At 41.0% G+C, this 20,566-nt stretch overlaps 1 protein-coding gene across 1 annotated transcript in view; it reads left to right on the forward strand.

Annotated features, from left to right (window-relative positions):
- Positions 1-20,566, forward strand: part of SOS2 (SOS Ras/Rho guanine nucleotide exchange factor 2) — a 44,890-nt gene that overhangs the window by 10,720 nt on the left and 13,604 nt on the right. The window contains exons 2-12 of the mRNA XM_056492181.1: positions 1,100-1,225; positions 2,832-2,963; positions 4,272-4,436; positions 5,063-5,266; positions 6,544-6,687; positions 10,267-10,377; positions 11,448-11,546; positions 15,241-15,368; positions 15,707-16,362; positions 18,343-18,424; positions 19,979-20,101. Coding sequence (XP_056348156.1) covers positions 1,100-1,225; positions 2,832-2,963; positions 4,272-4,436; positions 5,063-5,266; positions 6,544-6,687; positions 10,267-10,377; positions 11,448-11,546; positions 15,241-15,368; positions 15,707-16,362; positions 18,343-18,424; positions 19,979-20,101 — 1,970 coding nt within the window. The remainder of the gene's footprint in view (positions 1-1,099; positions 1,226-2,831; positions 2,964-4,271; positions 4,437-5,062; positions 5,267-6,543; positions 6,688-10,266; positions 10,378-11,447; positions 11,547-15,240; positions 15,369-15,706; positions 16,363-18,342; positions 18,425-19,978; positions 20,102-20,566) is intronic.

Here is a 20,566-nt window from a genome sequence, read left to right on the forward strand (position 1 = left end):
CTTGGAGCAGCCTGGGATGGTGAAATGTTTCCCTGCCATGGCAGGAGGGGGACAGAATGATCTTTAAGGTCCTTTCCAACCCAAACCATTCTGGGATTCTTCTTAATTTGGAGGAAGCCCTCAGAGCCCCCCAGTTTTTGGGAGCTGCTCCATGGGCTTTGGAAGGGGCTGTACCTGTATTGCAAAGCATCAGAATTCAACCCAAAGATGTTTCTGTCTTGTCCCAAGACACTGCCACCCCATTTCTCCTGTGAATACTAATGTGAATATGTCACATGGTTTTTTTGAGGTGATTTCCATGGAATTTGTATGGGGAGAGGAGGGGATTCCCCTGGATTGTATTCCTTACCAATCTTTTGGCTGTAGTTTGAGATCTAGTGAGTGCTTTCCTGACTGAGAGGCTGCCAGGGAAAACTGAGTGTGGAGACCAACCCCTGAGTGTTTTTTTTTCATTTTTAAGCTGGGATGGCTTGATTGGGAGGATTTTTAGTAGGAAAAAAGCCCTGCTGACCCAGGATGAGTTAATTGCAGCCCTCTCTGTATGGGCACATGCTGAGGTTGCCTGTTTTGGATTGTCTGGTCTAGCTTAGCCTGTGAAACCATGCTGGGGTTAATCTCCATAAAGTGAGATAAAAGGAATTATCCTGCCCTGCCTTGGAGAGAGGTGGGAGTCAGCTTTTCCTTGCTTTTCCCTGGTGGGTCTGTGCTGCTCCTCTGCTCAGCCACCCAGGCAGTGACTCCATCAGTCCCTCATTAGGGTTGGTGACATCACTGCAGTTACTCATTCAGGGCATGAGTAACTCAGAGTTACCCACAGGGATGGTTTCACTCCAGTGCTGCCAGAAATCTGCCTTGGCTTGACACTCCTTGCCATCATAATGGCAAAACACAGGGATTGTAATTCCACAGAGGTGCCAACTTGGCAGGAATACGAATCACTACCTTAACTGCAGAGGAAAGCTTGTGAGAAATGTTAAAAGTGTGTGAATTTGCAGCACTGCAATCCAGAGCTATCCTGCTTTTGCTGGGATTCATTTTTAGGCACAGCTTGCCATGAAAAAAAAAAAAAAATCCTAATTGTTTGAATTCCTTTGGGCAGGTCCAGCAGCAGGTTCACCCCAACCTGTCAGCAAAGGAAGATTCCCTGTACTACATAGAGGAGCTGATCCTGCAGCTGCTGAACAAGCTGTGCATCGCCCAGCCACGGACTGTGCAGGATGTGGAGGTAGGGCTGGAGGCTGGGACAGCAGGGCTTGGCCTCTGGAGTGGCTGGAATTCATTGGGAGCTTTTGCAAGAGCTTCCTAGCAGGACTTTGTGCCTGTCCCTGGATCCCTGAAGTGCCCAAGGCCAGGTTGGATGGGGTTGGGAACAAGCTGGGGCAGTGGAAGGTGTCCCATGGCAGGGATTGGACCTGGATGAGCCTTAAGGTCCCTCCCAACCCAAACTATTCTGGGATTTTCTGATTTCTATTTAGATTTTATAATCAAATTTAATTGGACACTCATTTTCTTACCCAGTGCTTCAGGATAGAAATTGTGGGAATTTTTCCTTTCAGCAATATTTTTATAAATGCAAAATGCTTCAAAGGATTTTTTGCTGTTGAACGCACAGTGGATTTAAGAATTTTTCCTACTTTTTTGACATCAATGTGCAAGGAAAACATTTAAATATTTCAATGAGAGGTTACTGGTGTCAGGCCTGGATTGTGCAGCTGAGGGAATGAAATTGGATGTTTATTGGACTGAGGCTCTTGTATTATTGCAGCTGTCAGTTTTTGTGTCATCATTCCAAAATGAGAGTTTAATGGAGTCTGGAGGGAGAAAAAAATGCTTCCATGTGGCTGTGACCTAGTAGAGATTTGTAGAACATTAATTAATTACATCAATCTGTAGGTTCAGGATTTTCAGTCTCATCCAAAATAATGTCTTTGTATGGGATTCCCTATGTCTGTTGTGGACATTAAAATATTTTTTAATATATAAAACATAATAATAACAAATAATATTTATATATATAAAAGAATATAAATTATATCTGCTTTAAAATTATTCTATGTCTGTATTGATATAAATTATATATGTGTGTCATGGAAATGAAAGAAAATTATAAGTAAATATATATAATTATAAATACTGTGTTTTATATATAATATATGTATAATATGTATATGTTTGTGTTAATTATATATATGTATGTATAGCATGTATTGGCAAAATACTTGCTCAAAGGGTTTTAGATTCTTATTAGATGCCCTTTATTCAACATTAATTATTAATTATTTTTTTTTTTTAATACTGATGCATGAAGATTATTGTATTACTAAATAAAAGCAAAATTTAATAGTTCCTTAATAGCTCTTGGGATTGGATCTGATGTAGGGGAAGTTGCACTCTTTTCTCAAATAGGAACAATATCAACTTGGGTTTTTTTGTATGCTGTAACTGTTTAATACTTCCTGGTGCTGTTTGTATTTTTGGCTCCTGGTCTCACGGAATCCCAGAATAGTCTGGGTTGGAAAGGAACTTACAGACCCTCCATATCCAACTCTGTGCCATGGCAGGAACACCTTCCACTGGAAGTGGAGCCTGAAACCTTCTTGCTGCTCTTGAAGAGATCCTGGATTTTAGGAGATGTGAGGGAATTGATGCTCAGGGAAGGGAGGGTTGGGATTGCTGAAAAGAGCCGAGCTGGGTAAGGAGAGAACAATTAAAAAACGAGTTACAGGCACTGAGGAGGAGGATGAAGGTGTGTCCTGGAGGGAAGCAGTTGGCTGTGCTGTTTGCTTTGCAGCTGTGTGCTGGCTGTGGTGTCAGTGCTCTCTCTTGGGCAGGAGCGGGTTCAGAAGACGTTCCCCCACCCCATAGACAAGTGGGCCATCGCTGATGCTCAGTCGGCCATCGAGAAACGGAAAAGGAGGAACCCCCTCCTGCTCCCTGTGGACAAAATCCATCCTTTGCTGAAGGTACCTCTCACCTTTACTGCCCCTCAGCATCACCTTTCATGTATTTCTATAACTGGTATGAAATCAGAGCTTCTCTTCCTGTAAAGAATCACCACAATGCTGGATTTACTGCAGTGTGTAATAAAAGTAAATCCTTAAATTCATCATGTTCAAGACATCAGTGTGTTAATCTATTACTCTACTTTGAAATAGGATTAATTAGTTTTTAGCATAAACAAAACTCAAATACCTTCCCTATTTCAGCAGTGCTGCTTTGATGCCTTTCTTTGTTTCAAAATGCTGCAGAAGCCAAAACAGAAGAGGGAACAAGTAGATCCTGTTCCTTGTGTGCTGTCAACCAAGATGTGTCAGTGTCCTTTCAGTCACTGCTGAATGTCAGGTTTAAGAATCAAGAGATCTGCAAGATGTTTCCAGCTGCTGAGGAAACTTTATTGGAGCATGAGCAGAAATTAAAGCACCTTTTCAGGTCTCCTTGCTGTGCTCACATACACAACATCTCAGTTCCTGGGGGTTAATGAGAGGGGAGGGATGTCAAGAGAGAAAACAGCATTAAATAAGATCTTCCTAAACACCAGTGGTGTTCTTTGGTGAAATCTGCTTTAGAAGTGTGAGAACAGGTCCGGAATCTGATTTTTAGAGGATGCACCAACAGATAATGAGAACAAGTCTGCCTTATTCAAATGCACAAAGTCACCTGCATTTTCTGACAGGTAAAAGCTGCATGGTACAAGCTGTGCAGGACATGGAGCATGTCCCCAAGGAGGATGTGCTTCATTCAGCCTGGTTTTTGTCTGTTCAGATCTCCATTATTAAAATTCCATTATTTTAGGAATGCAGAATGCTCAGGGGGAAGGGGGAAGAGATGATCTTTAAGGTTCTTCCCACCCAAACCATTCCATGATTCCTTGAAAGTGAAACCTGCTCTGTTCTCAGGAGTCCACATTAGGGCCAGAGTCCTGCAATAAGCACAGACAGAAATGGAAATTTAAGTACAGGAGTAATTCCACTGAAGTCCCTTCCTTAAATGAATTATATATTTAGGAGTGTCATTTTTAGAGCAGGGATATTTTCAAGCTCTGTAGCTTTTCCTCTGCAAAATACTGCAAAATAACACAAGTATTTACAAGCATCTTCTTCCAGGCAGATGTTCCAATTTCCATTTGATGTCCTCAGCCCTAGGTGTTCCATTACTGTAAATTATCACCACAGACAAAATCCATTTCAGTTGAAAATTCATTGTGTTTATTGTCATTCTAGATGAATTTCTGGAATTAATACCATTTGTTTTCTCCTGTTTTCACTTTGCAGGAGGTCCTGGGCTACAAGGTGGATTACCATGTCTCTCTCTATATTGTGGCTGTCTTGGAATACATCTCAGCTGACATTTTAAAGCTGGCTGGAAATTATGTTTTCAATATCCGACACTTTGAGATCTCCCAGCAGGACATTAAAGTATCAATGTGTGCTGATAAGGTAAGGGGCTGGGATTAAAGCAGTATTTAGAGGTGATGTGTTAAATTTTATTTAATCTGGAAGGTGTGTCCAAAGGAGGATCAGAGGCAGAGCCTGGTCAGAGTCAAAGCTTCTCTCCTTGTTCATGCCAGATCTGTCACAGCAGAAATTTAAGTTTGGGAACAGCAGGAGCCTTCACAAGCAGTGTAAGGACAGAAAATGATGTTGTCCTTTATTTCTCTGCTGTCACACCCTCCTGATGTCACTTTGTTGTGGCAGCTCTCCTTCATAACACAGAAAAGACCTTTAGTTTTCATGCCCATTAAAATGAGAAACATTTTTGTTCGGTTTTATCTTCAGCAGGAGATTTTGTCCAAGGCTTATGCAAGATGCCTTGTTTTCCAAGTTGATTCTGCATGAATTGTAACTTGTTTTCTAGGTCCTGCTCACTTCCAAGGGGGAAAATGGCTTTTGGCAACTGCTGTAGCCTCCTGCTGCCAAAATTGAAATATTACTCCCTTGTGAAAGTGAACACAGCAAGGATTGTATTAAAAACTCCAAGGATTTCTCTGAACACATTGAAATAGATGAGCTGGAGCCAAGTGTAAAAATCTGTCTGGGTGTAATTCTCTGGATTTCTCTGGCAGGTTTTGATGGATATGTTTGATCAGGATGAGATTGGGTTGGTTTCTCTGTGTGAGGACGAGCCCTCTTCTTCTGGGGAGCTCAACTACTACGACCTGGTGAGAAATGAGATTGCAGAAGAAAGGCAGTACCTGAGGGAGCTCAACCTGATCATCAAAGTATTTCGGGAAGCTTTTCTGTCCAACAGGAGACTCTTCACACCTCATGTGAGTCCTTTACTGATGAGCAATGCTAATTGCCCCATTAGCAGCCAGCACTCACCCATTTTGCATTAACTGTCTTGGAGGTGAAATCAGATTTGATTTATTGGCTAATAAATCAGTGGATAATGAGCATTGTCTGTGTGTGAAATCCAGTGGGAGAACTGCCATTAATAGCATGGGAGTGGAGCTTAATGGACACAATTCCCTGTCAGATGCCAGCAGTAGCTCGATTATTTTGGTCATTTAGATAATAGTTTCACTTCTGCTTAACACAAAAATCAAGTCATCTACCTGCATGTGCAGTGAGTGCTTGAACTGACATTTACAGACTACCTCTTACCTGTAGGAATTCCAATTAAAATTGGAGTTTTAATCCACAGCCCTTGGCTGTGGATTCTCTAACTGTGAAGGGAATCACTGTTTGATAAACAGTTGAAATATTTGATTGAAATTATCTCTGTGGCAAATCTTCTTCTAAGGAGGGGTAAGGAAGGATTGGTGGATCCTTCCTGTGGGACAGGGAGAAGGGGACAGGCCAGCAGAACTGGGATTTTTAGATGATACCAGCAGGTTAAAAAGAGGCAGCAGGAGCCATTCCCATTCCAGCTGAGTGTGGATATTCCTCAGGAGCTGATGGAATTGTGCAGGTGTGGGAACAGAATTCCAGTGAAGGTGATGGGAGGAGAAGGGAGCCATGTTTGGGAAGTGAGGAATGTTCTTTTGGGAATGACATGGGAAATTTCAGGATTTCATGTTCCTACAAGAGAATTTCCATGGTGTGGGCACTGGCAGGAGGTCAGGGGCAGAGAAATTTCTGAGCAGGGAATTCAGAGGGGGAATCCAGGACACTGGAAGGGGCTCCCTCATTGAGTGTGGAGAATTGAAAATCTACAAACAGAATTTGGGAAGGAAATTCTATTTCTCATTCTGCTTTAGCTGCACCTGTGCTTTGGAGGATCTGAGCTTGGAGCTGCTGAATTCCTGCTGTACATCACCTCCCCTGCTGTGTTCTGTGGGACAGGAGGGAGCAGTGACAGCAGGGAGGGCCAGCAGTGCCTGTCCTGGGAGCACAGCACTCCTGGGAAGGATCCTGTGCAAACTGGGCAAGGCTGGATGTGCTCTGGGAAGCCTGGAGGGCTGGGAAAACCACGGAGTTGAACTTTTCCTTGCTTTTTTGTTGGCTCCTGTCCATTTACCTTCTGGTTCAGACAATACTCCAATGTCTACATGCTCCAAATAAATGACCCCAGGCAGGACTCAGCCATGTTTTGTGTTTGCAGGACATTGATGTGATATTCAGCAACATTTCAGACATCCACGAGCTGACAGTGAAGCTTTTGGGATTGATTGAGGACACTGTGGAAATGACAGATGAGAGCAGCCCTCACCCTCTGGCTGGCAGCTGCTTTGAGGACTTGGCAGAGGTTTGGTGTTTATTTGGGGTGGTTTGGGGTTTTTTTATGTTTATTTTTATTAAATCACTCAAAACAGAGTTTTAATTCAAATGCATTGTTTGACATCTGGAATGGGAAATATTTTCATGGGGCAGGAACTCCAGGAATGAATGAAGTATCAAAGCAGCAGTTCATGGTTCAGGATTGTAGCAAAAAAAAGTTCTGTTGATACCCAGTGAGCTCTAAAATAGATATTAAAGAGTAGGAATAAAGGAAGACACTGCACTGGGATTGGGTGTGGCTCATACTGGAATGTTATTGATTTATTTTCTCAGTTTGTTCTGAGTGGGCACTGAAATACTGGAAGGAATATTTTTAAATTCTGAAATACTCCATAATAAAACTATTTTGAAATTCAGAAAAGAATCACAAAGCTGAAGTGAGATAGAGCTCAGTTTAGTCAGAATTCCTGAAAACAGGTGCAGAATGACTCTGGAATTCACCAGGGAATGTCTAGGGAAAAAGCAGCATCTGAGAGGTGAGAGGACAATTCAGCTTAGAATAAACCACACAATTTTAATTGTCTGGGGAGAAAACTCTTGGAGTGGATGACCAAGGTGGGGATGGAAGTTTTGCAGTCATTGGTCATGGTTTAAATGGAATCTATTTTTCCTTGGGATGTGTATTAATCCCAGGTTTTGGCCCTAAAACATGACAGCAATCATATAAATCACTGTTAGAGAGGAAACCAATGGGTTGTTCTGAGCTGGCAGAGAATGTGAACCACGTGGTGAATGGCAAATTCTTGGTTTATCTCAAAATTATGTTTATTAAAAAAAGAAAACTTGCATTTCATTTTTATGTATCTTCCATTTTTAATATCTGAGGATTGCATAAACACCCCAGCACCACCTGGAGAGTTTTTGCATTTTTGTGGCTGTAAAAAATAGTGATTTTTGGGCACAGGTGCCACTCCTTTAGGAATAGACCATAAAGTTTTCTTGGCATTGCCTCAATGAACCACTCATGTAGGAAAGTCCAGTTGACCAAGTCTTAGCAGTTATTGAAGCATAATTGCTTTATAATGATAAGGAGAAGTGTTTGATCAATGGATTAAAGTAGTTATAATATTTAAACAGTAAAAAAACCCCTTAAATTTGAAATAGTGCAGCATTATCCTAGAGAAAAAAATCTGATTTTATTGCAAAAGCTGCTCTGAGTCATCCTGTGCTTTAATGGAAACAAATCCTTTTCCATGAGTGAAAAATCTCATCTGATTTTTCATTCACTGAAAAACTTAAAGGGGAAATGAAGTCCAGAGATTATTTTTCCAAGCTTTTTATCGAGATAATATATTTGAATTTATTAATTCAGTTAATATGGGGCAAGACCTGCTTAATAACTGAGCTGTTGATTTGATCATGTCTCAGGATGAGATCATCTTTCTGTCAGTGTTTGCAAAAGGAATCATTAAAGAGAGATAGGAAAGAGAAGTGTGTTTATTTGCTCTGCTTATCTCTCTGCCAGGGTTTTCATTTAGTATTTCCATTAAAAAGGTCCTTCAACTTCGTGGGAAGGATAATTAAAACCAAACAACCCTTCCAAGCTGGAATCTTCCTGCTTTGTCTGTTTTTTCTGCATCAGGTCCCTGGAAGGTTTAAAAACATAAATATTGTTGTGGTTTTGAGATAAGGAAGTGTGGGGAAAATAAAACATTAATTTTCTGTATGGGGAAAATAAAATACTTTTTGCTGGTGTGGAGGAAAATTCAGAAACTGCCACCCAAAAGTGGGAGATGGTTGTGAGAGCCTCAGAACAGGGCAGAGGGTTCCTGCTTTGAAGGGATCTTCTCAAGGCAGCTGATAAAACAAGGGCATTGTCAGTGAATTGTAAATTTGTTTTCTGGTGTTTGTGTTTCCATAAGAGGAGTTTTAAGTATCCACAAAGGAATAAAGGTGGGGAGCAGGGCACACACCAGGGGGGGTGAAATGGGCAAACACCAATCCAGGGCTATATCCTGCACTCAGATAATTTATCTGGATAATCTGTAATCATCAGGGTGAGGCCTCCATAGAATCCCAGCATGGATTGGGTTAAAAGAGACCTTAAATCCCACCCAGTGCAGGGGCACCTTTCACTGTCCCAGGCTGCTCCAAGCCCTGTCCAGCCTGGCCTTGGATGTTCCAGGGATCCAGGGGCAGCCACAGCTTCTCTGGGAATTCCATCCCAGCCAGGAATTCCCCATATCCCATCTATCCCTGCCCTCCTTCAGCCAAAAGCCATCAATTTCAATATTCCAGAATGCCATATTTCAGTCACTTTTGCATCATTGCAAGCTTAAAACCCTTTTTAAATAATTAATCTCTTGGGGAAGATCCCTAATGCAGTTCATTTTCATCTCATGTTCATAGAACAAGCCCAAAACATAAAAATACTGATTGAAGTCTAAGTGGGAGAAATTAAAACCGCTTATAAATGCAGTGAAAATGTAAAAAAAATTCCAGATGACAGCACAGAGTCAGGAAATACTGGCCTGGCTTCTGCAGTGGGTTTGCACTGTGGATTCCACTGTGACTTGAGGCTTCACCAATGTTCAGACAAGCCTTTTGTGGGGTTGGTGTTCCCAAATCCAGCAGCCTGGCAGGCACTGGGGTGAAAAGAGGGATGTGCTGATCCCAGCAGTGACTCAGGAGTGAATCAGCCCCAGGAGTCTGCAGGAATGGGATCAGCCTGACAGGCCCTGGCACAGCCCAGCTGGGAGCCAGGAGTGATCCCTGCAGGGATTCCAGGATTCCTGCAGCCAGAAATTATTCCTGTGAGATTCCAGGATTCCTGCAGGGATCCCTGTGTAGCCAGGAGTGATCCCTGCAGGGATTCCAGGATTCCTGCAGCCAGAAATGATTCATGTGGGATCCCTGTGCAGCCAGAAATGATTTCTGCAGGGATTCCTGCAACCAGAAATTATTCCTGTGGGATCCCTGTGCAACCAGAAATGATTCCTGCAGGGATCCCTGTGCAGTCAGAAATGATTCCTGTGGGATTCCTGCAGTCAGAAATGATTCCTGTGGGATTCCTGCAGCCAGGAATGATTCCTGTGGGATTCCTGCACAGCCCATCCCATCCTGCTGTAGCTGGTCCTGTGCAGTCACAGCTGGATACTCCAAACAGAACCATAATTTTTGCATGTAAACCCTTGATGTCACTTGAAGACTTTCCCCTGGGACTGGTTGCTTTGTCCCAGATGAGGTATTTTCCCTGGAAAATTTCCCAAGTTTTCACACTGTCCATCTTTCTGGACAGAGAGGAGGTAAAATTGCCAATTCCATGTGAAATGGAGTGAAAAGCAAAAACTTTCCTTGGTTCCCATTGCTTCAGTACAACAAAGTTTGTGTTGGCCATAAAGATGGGAAGGTTGAGGAATGCCAAGAAAATTATGGGCATTTAAAAGCTGGAAGTGAAATAGGATTGTGGTTTACTCAATATTTATTTTGCAAAATCAATATTTTCTTGAAAAGTTCCATCAGTTTATTAAAGGAAATGATTGTACCAGCTGGGACAGAAATAGCTTGGATCCTTCACTCCTGTGTGAAATTCTGTGTTTTTATTTAGGAGCAAGCCTTTGATCCATATGAAACCCTGTCCCAGGATATTCTCTCTCCACAATTTCATGAGCATTTTAATAACTTAATGGCCAAACCTGCCGTGGCTCTCCACTTCCAGGTGAGTGCAGATGAGAAATACTGAATGGCTTTAGCTCGTATTTCAAAGGTTTGAATTCTGTCAGGAATTCTTTGCTTCCAGCTAAGGAGGAAATCCTCAAGGTCCTGCCCTTTCTTCAGTGTGAGACATTTTGACTTTGCCTCTTGCTGTAAAAACAGGGCACAGCTCTGACCCATCCATGAGTGTTTTGCAGATTTTTTTCTCCACACATCTTGTGTGAGAACAGAAGGTTAATTCTCACACTGCCACTTTTATTTTGCCTTTTAAAGCCAACCACAGGCACACAAACACCATATTTTCATTTTTCCTGAGGCTGTGACTGGTGCTTTTTCTGGAATAATTCTTCAGTAATTTCTCAATCATTTGTGTCCATCAGGATAATCTGTGATTCTTTTATTGCTTTATTACTTCCTTCTGCCTGTGTAGCAGATTTATTAATTAAAGATGCTGCTCAGGCTGAGCTGATAATCAGAAATGCCCTTAGAGAAGCTGCTGAGCAGGGATGGGTCACTGGTGCTCCCAGTTCAGCCCAGTTCAGTGGTACTGGGGGATCTCTGCAGGATGGGATCCCTCTGAGCCTTGGTGAGCTGAAACATCTCACTCTTAAATTCTCCTTAGGGAGGAATAAGGAAAGCTGTTTGCCTCCTTCCCTCCTAAATTTAAAGCTCAAAGCTGGAATTCAATTCTTTTATTCCAGATTAAATTGATATTTAATTCCAGATATTTATTCCAGATATTCCAGTCAGTGAATCTGGCATTGTTTCTGACCCTGAGATAATTCATTTCTCCTCAGCAGTTATGCCATGGAAGATGGCAGGAATTTCACCCCTGCTTGGAAAAATCTCTCCTCATCTTACAACCTGAATTATTGCCTTAGTCAACTACTGGGAATGGAAAATATTTCTCATTTTTTAAGTGATAAACCTGTGATTCTCACTTTCTGAGGTGATACTGATTTCTTTAGTACCCAATGAGGCCTCCATATTTCTATGGGATATTGGACATACTGGGAGCACAGTGAATATTCTGGGTATTTCAGTGTAAATAATCCTGTTTTTTTTCCTTTCCAGTCCACAGCTGAAGGATTTAAGGAAGCTGTGCAGTATGTCCTGCCTCGCCTCATGCTGATCCCAGTCTATCACTGCTTGCACTACTTTGAGTTGCTGCAGGTAAATGGAGCCACACTCTCATTTCTGACTGAAAATCATTATTAATGTAGAGAATCTGAGTTTTAAAATAGATGGTTACATTTTACTTACTCCCTTTGAAAATTAAAATTATTTGACGCTGGTTACTTCATTTCTGAAAAGTAAAAAACATATTAAAAAAATCTTAAACAGCATCTGCTGCTTTCATATGAACATTTGAACTACATTTTATCAAACAAATCTTTATTGAACTTGAGTTCTAATGTAGTTAAAAAATTATTACACAAATCTAATTTCTTGTTTCTGTGAGTTCTGGATTTTTTGTCCATTCAGAAAAATCCAAGCAGGATTCAGTCAAAATTCTCAGTCCCAGGTCACACTCCAGCTGCAGCTCAGTTTATTATTTCAGAATAATCCATTCTTAATATTCAACCATTTGTCCTGAGTCCTAACTGGAATTAGCTGAGGATAATGTAGAAAAGGTTCTGTTTGCCCCATTGTGTGGGGAAAGGTTGTAATGCTTTAAGGGTAAATGAATTATTAACCAACAGGGATGAACTTCAATTAAATGGGTAAAACAGCCTGTGGCTATAGCTGACATTTGGAAATAGCAGCAGAAAATACTCTTTGAGGTTCTCACTGTAAAATCTGATGCTGTACAGGTGAGTTACAGGGATTTCCTTTGTGTTTTAAAGGATTTATTTTTATGAAGGAGGAAAATAGAATTTATTTATAATCCAACTAAATATTTCTAGGAGTTGTGTTAATACCAGGTCTGTAATTAATATTTAGCACAAACTTTTTTTTTTAAAATTCTACTTAATTTCACTTTTGTTTCCATTTATGTCTGCTGTGATTTTTTGCATATCCTGATTTAAATAAATAAAAACAAGAGATGATTTATTTTTGACCCATCTCCAATGAATGCCAATATTTTACAGAAAAATTGAAATCCCAGAATGGTTTGGATTGGAAGGGACCTTAAAGATCATTTGGTTCCAAGCCCTGCCAAGGGCAGGGACAGCTTCCAATACCTAAATATGTGTGATTTCAGTAAATTTTCAACAGTTAAGCATTTCTTGTGATGCTCAGTTTAGAAAACAATTCAGAAAAGCTTAAAAAAAACCCAACAACCTTAATTTTCTACAACTTCTACAGCAGGAAGGTGGGGACAGGAGGGTTGAGCTCTGCTCCCAGGGGAGGTTTAAACTGGATATCAGGGGAAGTTCTCCATCAGAAGAGTCTCTTTCAAAAGAATGGAACTTCCCTTTCCATAATCATCTCCTGCATGGGATAATTCTCTGGAACTGCTGAAAATCTTTCAGGTTGAAAAGGCAGAATTGGGCCAGTGACCTGTCAGTGCTGAAGGTCATTAATGACCCATTGTGTCTTAGAGCTGGGCAAGTGCATCAGGATCAAATTTAAGGAAAACATCACTTGCTGCCACAGCTCTGGGGGAATCTGAACCTCAAACTGGTTAAAATTGGTAAAATATGTTGTGTTTTTCCCCTTTTTAGGGAAACATTTCCACAGGTGCAGTATTGAGCAGAGTTTTCCTCCTGTTTTTGATAAATGAAGCCTGGCAAAATATTTTTCTCATGATTTTATTTATTTCAAAGGATGATACAGCAGGGTGCTGCATGAAAGATGATCATTTTAGCAGTGAAACATTTAAATTTGACATTTATCCACAGTGTATGAGATTTCTCAGTAGAATTTGACACTTGGCTGTCTCACAGCCTTGTGAGCACAGAACAGAAATCTGAAATATCACCCTGTAGAAATAGTCAATCCAGAGTATTTTGTTGTATTCCTGTTAGTTATAGGTTTCAAATTTGAATTTTATGTTGTACTTTGAAAAAATCCTGAATTTACAGCAGAGATTTTTAGAAAGCAGAGTGGTTTTGGGGATAAAAAAGTATTTATTCAATAGTATTAATATATAACTTTAAAAACTGGTGATACTGCTTCTGTTACCATTGCATTTGCCTCTAGGAATTATGGTTGAAGAAGACCAAAATTAAAGCAAAAAAACAACAAAACACTCATATTTCCACAGTTTCAGTAGGGAGAGAAGCTCAGATTGAGACTTTTGAGAAAGTTACCAAAAACCCTTCTGACTTGGGAGGTGAATAAAATAATGATTTACAGAAACACCTCAATATTTGCTTTTTTTGCAAAACAGCAAAACTAAAATTAATAAAATTAAAGTGTGAAAAGCCTAAAAATTCTTTCAAGCTGTAGAACTTCTCCTCCTTGGTGGAAAAGCCTTCAGGATCTTCATCAGAGGCTCCTCTTTGCCTGAGCAAAGGGATCAAGGTCCTGCATGGAATTCTTCCTTCTCTCAGGCACAGGATTATCCCTGATTCCTGCTTGTGACTTGCTGTGTTCTCAACCAGCAACATCTGAAATTATCCCTCACTTGCTTCTCCCACCTTTAGGATTCTGCATTTCTCACCATTTCCATCTTCTTTGCATTTCTGGCAGCAAGGAAAAATAGAATTTCCAGAGGTAGACATCTGATTTTTCCCTTCCCTGTACTGTTCCTCAGCTTCCCAGAAATTCTGAGCCACAAAATTCTTCTTTTCTTGAATATGGAGGTTGTTTGGGCATGAAAAATGAAAAATTCAGTAATTTAAACAACATGGGACTGGACCAGTGTGGTCAAATCCTGTTCTCTCAATTACCTTTAGAAGAAGCTGAGGGATCCTTGCTGAGGGAACATATTGGGGAAAGGAAGAGAAGGATTCTGCCATGCCAGTGAGTGTAAGGAACATTTCTCTTCAAGTCTGGAAGTAAAACAGAGATTATCCCAAACTGCATGGCAAGTTGTCATAACTTTGCCCACCAATTTATTAGCTTGAATTTTCCTTCCAGAAATTCTCAGAATCCCAGACTGGTTTGTGTTGGAAGGGACCTTAAAACTCATCTCATTCCAGCCCCTGCCATGGGCAGTCCAGATGATCTTGGATGTGAAAAGGGTTAAAAAGAAAAATCTCTTTTTTATTTTTTCAATAGTTTTTTAGGTACAACCTTAAAGAACCAAAAAGAGGAACTTTCAGTTTTTGCTCAAAGCATGTTGCTACCAAGTGGATGGGGATTATATGAAAATCTGTGGAATTTCCTAATTCAGGAAGTTACTGCTGAGTGGTGGAAATGGATTTAGTCTATACAAAGGAAATACATTTGTTCTCACTGTCTTTACATTTTTCTGTAGTAGCAAATCTTGAATTTCAGACTTTCATTTCTGTTTGCTCTGTGCAAAATTGATTTTTCTTGAGTTTGCTGAAGATGGCAGAATTCAGGATGATAGGAAGCAAAGAGAATCTTGCTCCTTCTGTCTTAAATTTGGATTGTTGAGATGAACTCATGAATTCCATAAACCAGCACTGAATCCTTGGTTATTTCAAACCTCCAAACTCTTAAATCAAACCAGTTTGAAACAGGATGTTGTTGATAACAGGCAAAATAATACCTGACAATTAGCATTAAAGGGTAAAATGTGATCTTTCTAAACTTGTTGAATATCCACTGATTTTTCCTGAACCTTTGATAATTTCATGCACATCTGCTTTTGAGTGGGGCTCTGTAAAAATCACTGACTTGAAATCATCGATTTCACTGGGTGCTGCTGATAACACCATCTAAGAGAAGCTTTTTCAGTCTTCTTAAATGAGGCAAATCTGAAAGAAAATAAATGTTTGTTCTGTGGCAGCAATTGCAGGAATGCAGTGAGGATGAAGAGGACAGGGAGTGCCTCAAACAGGCCATCACTGCCCTCCTGAACCTGCAGTGCAGCATGGAGCGCATTTACAGCAAGCACTCGCCGCGGCGCCGGCCTGGGTAAGCACCCCCAGAGCCTCCCTGTCCCCACAGCTGCCAGGGAGGGAGGGAAATCCCCTTGTCCTGGCAGAAAATCTCTGTATTTCCTTTTCATGGCATGTCTTGTTGCCAGTTTGCTTTGTAGATGGAGCAGCAGCCCAAAATCTTCACGCCCCACTTGTAAGAATAATGGGAATATTTTACCTTTCCCAGCCAAAGCGATGCATGTGGCTTAGTTGGAACCTGATTAGGGCAAAAAAATACTCATTTAAGAAATTAATTCTGTTGATTATTTTAGTCTTTTTGGAATGGCAAATGTGGAATGTGCCCAGTGTGACTTTTTCTGTCCTCCCTTCAAGGGAGCCGATCTGCCGCTTCTATCACCGCCAGATCCGAAGCAAACACTTGGCCATCAAGAAAATGAACGAAATCCAAAAAAACATCGACGGCTGGGAAGGCAAAGACATCGGCCAGTGCTGCAACGAGTTCATCATGGAAGGAGCTCTGACCAAAATCGGGGCCAAACACGAGCGCCACATCTTCCTGTTCGACGGTTTGATGATCAGCTGCAAACCCAACCACGGGCAGTCGCGGCTGCCCGGCTACAGCAGCGCCGAGTTCCGGCTCAAGGAGAAGATTGTCATGAGGAAGATGCAGGTGGTGGACAAGGAGGACACTACAGAGTACAGACACGCCTTCGAGCTGGTGTCCAGGGACGACAGCAGCGTGCTGTTCGCAGCCAGGACGGCCGAGGAGAAAAGCACGTGGATGGCGGCGCTGGTGTCGCTGCAGTACCGCAGCACCCTGGACAGGATGCTGGACTCGGTGCTGCTGCAGGAGGAGAACGAGCAGCCCCTGAGGCTGCCCAGCCCCAGCATCTATCGCTTCGTGGTGGAGGATTCCGAGGAGAACATTGTGTTTGAGGATAATCTGCAGAGCAGGAACGGCATTCCCATCATCAAAGGGGGCACGGTGGTGAAGCTCATCGAGAGGCTGACCTACCACATGTATGCAGGTGAGCTGGGTGTTGTCCTTAGCTGGCTGAGTGTGCTGCTTTGGTACCTAGAAAAGGGCCAGCAGTAAAATTGGGAGTTGTAAATTGGTGTAAAATTGTGAATTGTAATTCAATTGTGAATCGTAATTCATAAATTGTCATTGAGATTTCTCAGTAGAATCTGACACTCGGCTGTCTCACAACCTTGTGAGCACAGAACAGAAATCTGAAATGTCACCCTGGAGAAATAGTCAATCCAGAGTACTGAAAATTTACAGTGGTAAAATTGTGAATTGTAATTCACAATTACATATTTTTACTATATATTATATTACATATATTTACTATTCGTAAAGATAGATATATATATATATACATATATATAAAGGTATATCTTTACTATTCATAAATATATATGTATAAAGATATACGTATATAATGACATATATATATATAGATATATATAGATATAGCTTTACTATTCATGAAGATATATATATAAAAATATATATAAAGGTATGTTTTTACTATTCATAAATATATATATAAATATATATCTTTACTATTAATAAAGATATATATAAAGATTCATATAGAAAAGATATATCTTTGCTATTCATTGAGATATATATAATAAAATATATATGTAAAGATATATCTTTTCTATTCATAAAGATATTCTTTATTCGTACAGAATAAAGCCATGAAAAAACTATTTTTTATCTCTTGTAAAAAAATCCCTATAGCCTAACAAAAAAAGACTCCTCTCCCTAAAGTAAACTAAGAAAAACTTATTCTTAAGTTAATAGAAGTTAAAATTAATTTTATGTTAAGTTAATAATAATAAGTTAAGTAAAAATAATTATAAGTTAATACCAGGTTAAAATTATTCTTAAGTTAATAACTAAAATATTTCTGTTAAAATAAGTTAAAATTAATTATAAGTTAAGTTAATAATAGAATAAGTTAATAATAATAAAAATAATTATATGTAATTAACAATAAGTTAAAATTATTCTTAAGTTACTAACTAAAATATTTGTGTATATAATTATTTTAAAAACAAGTGGTCCAACAGTTTTATTCTAAATTTATTATTCCTCTATATTATTAATAAAAGTTTTCTTTACACCCTTTAAGTTTTAAACCTGCCTTACTTTTACTCCTAATCCTATGTCACAACAAAAAAAAAAGTATATTAAAAATAACAAATCTAAACCACTACAGTAGGGACATTAATCCTTTTATCTGTAGTTTGCTGAGCTTTTTTCTGCTTGTAATGAAATTTAAAATAAGATATGCAGGGAATAAAAATATGCTATTAAATCACCTGGCTTTACAGGCAAAGCTGCAAGAAAATTTTGAGTATGCAAACCTTTCATCCCCTAAAAAAACCAAAAACTGTTTCCATGTTTCATCCTGGCCAAAGCAGTGGAGCTGTTACAGGCTCAGGCCCTGTGAAGGAAGGATAAAGTTGAAGATTATATTTATTATATTTACTGTATTTTTTACATTTATTACATTCAGCCTTCTGCTTTGTGAGGTGTCTGGGGTGAAGTGGATAAAAACCACAGTCAGCAGTTTTCAGCCTTTCACTGTCTGAAGGCACAGAAGTGAAAGTGGGGGAGTTCCCTGAATGCTGATGCTGAGGAAGGTGTTGGGTCCCAGTTTTGGGATGCAGGGGGAAGCTGGTGCTGGGGGCACTGGTGTGCAGTTTTTGTTACACTTCCCCAGTAGTGCAGCTGCTCAGGGACACTCATCCCTCAGGGAAGGCACACAGAGGTTTTAAGAGGATATTGCTTGTGCAGTTCAGGGTTTTTCAGGGAAATGCACCAAAGAACTGAGTGAAAATTTCCCAAGCACTGTCATTTCTGGTGCTTTTCAACACACACAACCTCAGTGTCTTTTCTGCACATTAGACTTTATATTTGTATTTTATTTCTGATACTTTGCAACTGGATAAAAACCCACTGCTGCCATTTTCTTATTCCATCCTTCCAGATCCTAATTTCGTCCGGACCTTCCTGACCACCTACCGCTCCTTCTGCAAGCCCCAGGAGCTGCTGAGTTTGCTGATAGAAAGGTAAGGAGTGATCCTCCTTTCTGAAGGCATGCAGGAGGTTTGGAATCATAGAATGGAATCCCAGAATGGTTTGAGAAAGAGCCTTAAAATCCATCCAGTGTCACCCCTGTCATGGCAGGGACACATTCTACTGTCCCAGGCTGCTCCAAGCCCTGTCCAGCCTGGCCTGGGACAGTTCCAGGGATGGAACAGTCATGGCTTCTCTGGGAATTTTATTCCAGGGCCTCCTCATCCTCATAGCCAGGAATTTTTTCTTCAAATCCCATCTAACCCTCCTCTCTCTCAGTTTGAATCCTTTCCCCTTGTCCTGTCAGTGCAGTTCCTGATGAGTTTTGTGTATTTAGAATCACAGAACATTCCAAATCAGAAGCTACAAAGATCAAAGATTCCAACTGCTCCTTTTCTACTCAGGATCCCAGTGTCAAATTTCAGTGTTTCAGTGTTACTTTAAAACAATGATCCAGGTTTTCAGTGCAAGCTTCCTTTTCCCAGTTTAAATGAGAAACCTGAATGAGGTTTCTGAGCTGCAGCACCTGGTGTGCCTGGGCTGTGGGAGGTGGTGTTGGGAACTGCTAAACTGGCTCATGAGAGAGCTGAGTGCACCCAAATCTCAATGGAAATAAGGACAGGAATGTTCCAGGCACTTTGTTTGATGGCACAGAATTAAGGTACTTTAATGCAATATGTTAAAGCTGCTCTTAAGCTCTCATCTAATCTTCCCTTAATCAAGCCAGCAGATCCTTAAAAACCTTCTATCCCAGTCTAGACATGGTGTGATGAGCAGAGGAGCAGTGAATTAACAGGGTGTGGAGCTGGAGAGGAGGGAATTCCAGGCAAACTGGATGGCAGAGCAGCACCTGATTATCCTCACACTGAATTTATATAAACACATTTCTCTAAATGCTGGATCCAGAAACCTGGGGATTTTGAGCTTTCTGTGCTGTCAGCCACTGACCCCCTTGGAGAACACTGCTTTTGACCTGAGGCCTTGGAGAAGCTTCCAAATTTGAGTGATGGAGTTAAAATCAGGAGTGTGTAGTTAAATAGAAGTGTGTGATTTCACATGGTGAAGGGTTTGGAATTTGAAGTTTTTATAATACAGTATTAGGTATGGGACAAGATGGAGGATTTTGGGTTGTGGTTTTTTTGGTGTTCATGTTCCTTCTTCTTCATGGTTTCAGGCAGTAGTTTCTGGATGGACAGCTAGTGCTGCACGGGAATTTGGTTATTGTGTTAAAAGGATAAATAATATAAATGTTAATTCTTTATTGGACTGTTTAGCTTTAAGAGACCTTGTAGCAGCTGGATCTTCCTCCACTTTGCTTGCTTCTAGCAGGTAGGCAGAAGTGCTGCTGAGCTTTCTGTACTTTAGGTGAGATTTAATAAACAACCAAGCCCAAACACAAGAACATCCATATCCTTTGTGTGTTTTTTAATCCTGGCTCTGAGTGAAGGCAGAAGAGACTGAGACAAACCATTGATTAAGTGGTTCAAAACTCCCACCATGTTCCATGCAAACTGCAGGTTCTGCATGGAGGGTTTGTGTTTCCCCAGGTTTGAGATCCCAGAGCCCGAGCCCACGGAGGCAGACAGGCTGGCCCTCGAGAAGGGAGAGCAGCCCATCAGCGCCGACCTCAAACGCTTCCGCAAGGAATACGTGCAGCCCGTGCAGCTCAGGTGGGGGTGTGTGTGTGACCTGTGTGTGTGTGTGCCCTCTGCGTGTGACCTCTGTGTGTGTGTGTGTCTGTCTGTGCCCTCTGTGTGTGACCTGTGTGTGTGTGTGTGCCCTCTGTGTGTGACCTGTGTGTGTGTGTGTGTGTGTGCCCTCTGTGTGTGACCTGTGTGTGTGTGTGTGTGCCCTCTGTGTGTGACCTGTGTGTGTGTGTCTGTCTGTGCCCTCTGTGTGTGCCCTGTGTGTGTGTGCGTGCCCTGTGTGTGTGTGTGTCTGTCTGTGCCCTCTGTGTGCGACCTCTGTGTGTGACCTCTGAGTGTGTGTGTGACCTGTGTGTGTGTCTGTCTCTGCCCTCTGTGTGTGCCCTGTGTGTGTGTGTGTGTGTGTGTGTGTGTGTGTGTGTGTGTGTGTGTGTGTGTGTGTGTGTGTGTGCCCTCTGCGTGTATGTGTGCGTGCCCTGTGTGTGTGTG

The sequence above is a fragment of the Oenanthe melanoleuca genome, chromosome 5 (genome assembly GCF_029582105.1).
Source record: "Oenanthe melanoleuca isolate GR-GAL-2019-014 chromosome 5, OMel1.0, whole genome shotgun sequence".
Lineage (NCBI taxonomy): Eukaryota > Metazoa > Chordata > Aves > Passeriformes > Muscicapidae > Oenanthe > Oenanthe melanoleuca.